Source organism: Macrobrachium nipponense, chromosome 33 (assembly GCF_015104395.2).
Source record: "Macrobrachium nipponense isolate FS-2020 chromosome 33, ASM1510439v2, whole genome shotgun sequence".
Taxonomy (NCBI): domain Eukaryota; kingdom Metazoa; phylum Arthropoda; class Malacostraca; order Decapoda; family Palaemonidae; genus Macrobrachium; species Macrobrachium nipponense.
Genome location: NC_087219.1, coordinates 30,102,875 through 30,110,374, shown reverse-complemented (window position 1 = coordinate 30,110,374; position 7,500 = coordinate 30,102,875). Strand labels below are relative to the sequence as shown.

The following is a 7,500-nucleotide window of genomic DNA, read 5'->3' as shown; positions in this document are numbered from 1 at the left end:
ATAGATCGTTGTTTCACCAACGAGAATTAAAATACATACGCTATGTTTTATTAGAAAAATTTTTCTGTACTGCTTAATACGCAAATTTTTTTTTTTTTTAACATTTTCACTCTAATAGATAAAACTTAAATATCCTATCCTAAAATTACTGTATCTGTAAATCAACACAAAACACCCTTTTCAGACCTTTTTAGGCTCTTCCATAGACCTTTCCTAGCCCCCAACAACAACCACAAAGTAGTTGGTATGCTTACTTCCCGAGCAAGCGAAAATAAATATCATTTCGCAGTAGAAGGAAATAAGCTGACATAAAAATGGTTTAATTTTCCATCGCTCAAAACATACGGAACTAATGTGGCAACAAAAACATATATTTTCAATACTCAAAACATGCCTAGCAGAATTTTGTTTCTTAATAGAAAACGTGAATTGCATTATATATTCGCCAGCTAGTTACTTTACACCCCACATGTTCCAAAAAACATCGAAGACTTGCGCATCCATTACTTCATTTTGTTTTTCCACCCCTGAGGGACACCTAATTATAAAGCTTTTTATAATCTTCGTGTGCTGCGCTTTGATTCATTACTGTTTTGTGTAAGCAGCTTTGGTGTTCTCCATCTTCTTCTACTTCTTCTTCTTCTTCTGTAAATAAGCCAGGAATAGAGAGAGAGAGAGGACAAAGGATTATCAACTTTTTTTGTTTGCCAAGCTAAAATTCGCCTGCTTTTGTGATGCAGAATTAAATGCAGTCAAATATATATATTTTTGAGGGTTTGGTCTTTGTATGTGGAAAATGTGAATAAATGAATATAGTATATGCGACGGAAGACGCGCTTGAAAATATCTTTAAATCCACGGTAGAAATTAGAGCGAAACTAGGGGCTTGGAAAAGGTACATGAAAATGTAGAACAGACTACGAAAGTACTTGTTCCAAGTCCCAAGTTTTTTCACTCACTTTTCTACCGTGGATTTCAGTATATATATATATATATATTATATATATATATATATATATATATCTATATATATATATAGATAATATATATATATATATATATATATATATATACACCTATCTCGATACCATGTATTGAAATTTTAATATAATATGAGTACTGATATTTATCAAAATCTGACATTGTTCTACGTAATCCGATGACAAGAAATGATATGAACTAGGTAATGTCTTTCTTTGGCTATAATCTCCTAACAACTGTACTGGCTTTGTTTACTATACCGTCCTAAAGCTTTCAATCATTGTCTCCCTTTTCAGCGCTGTGGGGTCCAGGGGCTATGATTCTGGGGGTGTCTTTCGCGGGGTGCGATGCCAAACTAGCCATTACCCTGCTCTGCCTGGCGCTCTTCCTCAACGGCGCCACAACCACCAGCGGTCTCGTCAACCACACCGACATCGCGCCGAACTTCGCAGGTGAGAGAGCCGTGATAGTTGGGAAAAACTGCAGAGGCTGATGTAAGAGTTCAGAAGTTCTTGCTAGGGTTGAGAGCCTGGCCATTAAAAACTGCTTGTGCTGTCCTGCGCCAGTGGAGAAAGATTTCTCACGCATTAGCAAACATGGAAATTATAACCTGGGGTTATAATTTGCAGCTGCAAGTATAACTATAATCATAACTACAATTATATAGTTATGATTATACACGCTCTATTGAAACTTCGTTGCTACTCACAAAATCCTAAAATCAGCGCAATAGCAGGTAAAGAATAAACGTTATTATAACCTTCGGTTATAATTTGCAGCTACAAGTATAACCGTAATTGTAACTATAATTATAGAGTAATTATTATATATGCTCTAATAAAACATCGTTACTCCTCACAAAATCCACAAAATCAGCACAGTATCATCTAAAGAATAAACTAAAGACAATTATAACCACTTATAACTCCTGTCAGACATTCTGTTAAAACTCTGGGAATATTTTTAGTCGATATATTTTCCATACTATAACAGGGCAAACATTTTGCAGTCAGTCTTGTTCACTAGATTGATGACATTGCAAGCACGGTTTCGCGTCACCCGAAATATTGCCACCGAAAGTGGCTTCAGATTGTGAAATCTTACGGTATTAGCAGAGGGGAAAAAACCGTTCGCCTTTCTGCATAATCCCAGGCTCCAGCTGAACGCAGATCAGGTCTACCAACGGTACTGGGAATATATTTGTTATATTTCCTTTATTCATCATGATGGAAATGACACAAGACCATCACAGGATTTGGACTGATTTGCTTTGGGGAAATATTTATATATGGAAATCATATTCCTTTCTTGTGGTTGGAAAAGAAAGACTGTTTACCTATGGTTTATTATCGTGGTACGTACATATGACCAGAGGACTGTATATAATGAAAACGTAATATTTATTCATGAAGGAAAAAGTCGCGTGTGTATTAAGAGAAAAAAATATTTGTACACATATGTTCAGAAGAATTTGTATACAGTCTTACGTATACAGACATAGCACAGTCATACACAGAGGCACACATACATGTATATATATGTATATATTCATATATGTATATTGTATATATAGTATATACATAACGTAATTTATATATATATAGTATATTATAGATATATATATAATATAATATATTCTATCAAGAAGCACAGTTCTCAAGAGGGACTTAATCCTCTATCCAAACCGTTACTTAAAAATTTACCTACCCTCTTAAAAAAAACACACAATTAATTAATTCATCTATCAACAACAACTTTCCATTACAAATAGAAGATTCTTAGTATATATCATAACACTTAGTCATTTTCAGGAACACTTCTGGGTTTAGACAACACTTTGGGAGCTATGATAGCCTTCATCGTGCCGATTGTGACTGGAGTTATGACTGATGGACAGGTAAGGAGTTTTTGTAAACCTTTTGATTATTAAAAATAATTTCACATAACCGTTATAAGTAAAATTAATATATTATTTAATAGGAGGAAAGGTTCAAGGCTTAATAATAATAATAATAATAATAATAATAATAATAATAATAATAATAATAATAATAATAATAATCTGAAAGAGATGGCAGAAAAAAAGGCTAAGAAGCAAGAAAACAAGGGAGGAACTCAACGAGAATACAAAGTACACGAGAGGAGACTAAACAACACAATAGAAGATGTAAAACAGAGGCTTAGGGCCAAAGCACATAAGATCCAATGGTACATGAACAGGAAAAAGGGATACCAACAGAACAAACTATTCGGAACCAACCAGAAAAGACTACACAGCCAACTAAGAGGGGAAGGCAACCACCAAGAAATTCCTGAAGCCAAACCAAGTAAGAGACCCTGGGAAAACATATGGAGTAATCCGGTATCACACAACAAACATGCAACATGGCTCCAGGAATTCAAGGAAGAAGAAACAGGGAGAATAAAACAAAGATTCACAGACATCACGACAGACACAGTCAGACACCAGCTAAAGAAAATGCCAAACTGGAAAGCCCCAGGTCCCGATGAAGTCCATGGATACTGGCTCAAAAACTTCAAGGCCCTACACCCACGAATAGCAGAACAACTCCAGCATTGTATCTCAAATCACCATGCACCCAAATGGATGACCACAGGAAGGACATCCTTAGTGCAAAAAGACAAGAGTAAGGGAAATATAGCCAGTAACTACAGGCCTATCACCTGCCTACCAATAATGTGGAAGTTACTAACAGGTATCATCAGTGAAAGGCTATACAACTACCTAGAGGAGACAAACACCATCCCCCACCAACAGAAAGGCTGCAGAAGGAAGTGTAGGGGCACAAAAGACCAGCTCCTGATAGACAAAATGGTAATCAAGGACAGTAGGAGAAGGAAAACCAACCTAAGCATGACATGGATAGACTATAAGAAAGCCTTCGACATGACACCACACACATGGCTAGTAGAATGCTTGAAAATATATGGGGCAGAGGAAAAACACATAAGCTCCTCAAAAATACAATGCGCAACTGGAATACAATACTTACAAGCTCTGGAATAAGACTAGCAGAGGTTAATACCAGGAGAGGGATCTTCCAGGGTGACTCACTGTCCCCACTACTCTTCGTAGTAGCCATGATTCCCATGACAAAAGTACTACAGAAGATGGATGCCGGGTACCAAGTCAAGAAAAGAGGCAACAGAATTAACCATCTGATGTTCATGGACGACATCAAGCTGTATGGTAAGAGCATCAAGGAAATAGATACCCTAATCCAGACTGTAAGGATTGTATCTGGGGACATCAGGATGGAGTTTGGAATAGAAAAATGCACCTTAGTCAACATACAAAAAGGCAAAGTAACGAGAACTGAAGGGATAAAGCTACCAGATGGGAGCAACATCAAACACATAGATGAGACAGGATACAAATACCTGGGAATAATGGAAGGAGGGGATATCAAACACCAGGAGATGAAGGCCACGATCAGGAAAGAATATATGCAGAGACTCAAGGCGATACTCAAGTCAAAACTCAACGCCGGAAATATGATGAAAGCCATATACACACGGGCAGTGCCAGAAATCAGATACAGCTCAGGAATAGTGGAATGGAACTAGGGCAAACCTCCGCAGCATAGATCAGAAAACCAGGAAACATATGACAATACACAAAGCACTACACCCAAGAGCAAATACGGAAAGACTATACATAACACGAAAGGAAGGAGGGAGAGGACTACTAAGCATAGAGGACTGTGTCAACATCGAGAACAGAGCACTGGGGCAATATCTGAAAACCAGTGAAGACGAGTGTCTAAAGAGTGCATGGGAAGAAGGACTAATAAAAGTAGACGAAGACCCAGAAATATACAGAGACAGGAGAATGACAGACAGAACAGAGGACTGGCACAAGAAGCCAATGCCTGGACAATACATGAGACAGACTAAAGAACTAGCCAGCGATGACACATGGCAATGGATACAGAGGGGAGAGCTAAAGAAGGAAACTGAAGGAATGATAACAGCAGCACAACATCAGGCCCTAAGAACCAGATATGTTCAAAGAATGATAGACGGAAATAACATCTCTCCCATATGTAGGAAGTGCAATACGAAAAATGAAACCATAAACCACATAGCAAGTGAATGCCTGGCACATGCACAGAATCAGTACAAAAAGAGGCATGATTCAGTGGCAAAAGCCCTCCACTGGAGCCTGTGCAGGAAACATCAGCTACCTTGCAGTAATAAGTGGTACGAGCACCAACCTGAGGGAGTGATAGAAAATGATCACGCAAAGATCCTCTGGGACTATGGTATCAGAACGGATAGGGTGATACATACGAATAGACCAAACGTGACGTTGATTGACAAAGTCAAGAAGAAAGTATCACTCATTGATGTCGCAATACCATGGGACACCAGAATTGAAGAGAAAGAGAGGGAAAAAATGGATAAGTATCAAGATCTGAAAATAGAAATAAGAAGGATATGGGATATGCCAGTGGAAATCGTACCCATAATCATAGTAGCACTTAGGCATGATCCCAAGATCCCCGAAAAGGAATCTAGAAAAACTAGAGGCTGAAGTAGCTCCAGGACTCATGCAGAAGAGTGTGATCCTAGAAACGGCGCACATAGTAAGAAAAGTGATGGACTCCTAAGGAGGCAGGATGCAACCCGGAACCCCTCACTATAAATACTACCCAGTCTTCTTCTTCCTAGCTTAAACCCATTTTTATATGGGGTCACCATTGTGAATGAGTCGTGTCCATCTATTTCTGTCCTGTGCCTCGTTCTCATTTATACCTTTCAATACCATATCTTCCCCTACACAATCACGCCATCTCTTTCTTGGTCTTCTCTTCTTCCCTCTACCCCGCACTTCCATTTCTATCGTATGTCTTCCAACATGATGTTCCTCCCTTCGTAACAGGTGTCCATACCATCGAAGCCTTCCTTCCTGCATTTTCTTCGATATTTCAACTACCTTTGTCGATCCTCTTATATACTCATTTCTAATCCTATCTTCCCTTGTTACTCCCAACATCCATCTCAACATTCTCATTTCTGCTACATCCATCTTCTTCTCCTCTGTTTTCCTCATACTTGCTGTTTCTGTTCCATATAACATTGCTGGTCTGACCACCGTCCTATGAAACTTTCCTTTCAGATTCAGAGGGACCTTCTTGTCACAGAGGACCCCTGATGCAGACCTCCAGTTATTCCATCCTGCCTGAATTCGGTGTCTCACCTCTTGGTCCATGCTTCCAATATCCTCTAATACGGACCCTAAGTACTTGAACTTCTGTACTTTCTTTATTTCTTCCCCACCCAATCTTATGCTACTTCCACCGTCCTCAGTAATACTGGAACACGTATATTCGGTTTTTGATCTGCTTATTCTCATTCCTCTCTCCTCAAGTGCTGCTCTCCACCTCTCCAACCTCCCCTCTAACTCCTCCCTCCCCTCTGAACACAACACAATGTCATCCACGTATAATATGCACCATGGCACTGCTTCTCTTAACATCCCTGGTCATTACATCCATCACGATGTTGAAGATGAATGGGCTAAGTGCTGACCCCTGGCGTAATCCAACTCCTATCTCAAATCCATCTGTCTCTCCAACACTGCTCCTTACTCTAGTATACACAGTCCTGTAAATGTCCTGAATAATTCTGACATACTTTTCCGGCACCATCTTCTCCCTCAAACATCTCCATATTTCTTGCCTTGGCACTCTGTCATAGGCCTTTTCAAGGTCTATGAATACCAGATGCAGGTCTCGTTGTTTCTCTCTGAATTTCTCCATCAGCTGCCTTTTGCAAAATATTCCATCCGTTGTGCCGCTTCCCTTCATAAATGCTAACTGATCCTTCCCTATTCTCACTTGCTCTCTCAGCCTGCTATCTATTATTCTTTCCAAAATCTTCAATGTATGAGACATTAGTTTTATACCTCTATAATTACTGCATTCTTGGACAACGCCTTTACCTTTAAATATATGTATCAATATGCTTTCCCGCCATTCTTCTGGTAAAAATATTCTGTTGGAATATTTTTACCATCAGATCATACAAGATGTCTACCCTTTCCTCTCCTAAGGCTTTCCAAACTTCGACTGGGATTAAGTCAGGTCCTGTTGCCTTCCCATTCCTCATTCTTTTTAAGGCTCGTATCACTTCATCCCTAGATATCCCCATTACCATTCCCATGTTTACTTGTCCATCCTCCCTTGCAAGTCTTTCATTTTCTTCATTTAGCAGTTGTTCGAAATACTCTTTCCATCTTTCAGGATGTCTTCCTTTTTTATGACCGTACCATTCCCTATCTTTCATTTGCTTAATATGGGTGATGTCCTTTGTTCTTTTATTTCTTACTTTTGACAGTTTGAGCATCTTACTCAACCCTTCCTTGGTTTCCAGTCGATTATAAACCTCTTCACATGCCCTTACCTTAGCTTTTTACTTCTTTGTTTCTTTCGCTTAATCTTTCTCTGTCCTCCTCCAGCTGTGACTCTTCAAATCTCTTCTTTGCCTCCCTTT

General features: G+C 39.0%; 1 protein-coding gene across 2 annotated transcripts in view; it reads left to right on the top strand.

Moving 5' to 3' along the window:
* LOC135203055 (sialin-like) overlaps positions 1–7,500 on the top strand; it is a 45,586-nt gene that overhangs the window by 36,155 nt on the left and 1,931 nt on the right. For both annotated transcript variants that reach the window (XM_064232652.1, XM_064232651.1), the window contains exons 11-12: positions 1,278–1,433; positions 2,793–2,878. In XM_064232652.1, the coding sequence (XP_064088722.1) occupies positions 1,278–1,433; positions 2,793–2,878 (242 nt within the window). The remainder of the gene's footprint in view (positions 1–1,277; positions 1,434–2,792; positions 2,879–7,500) is intronic.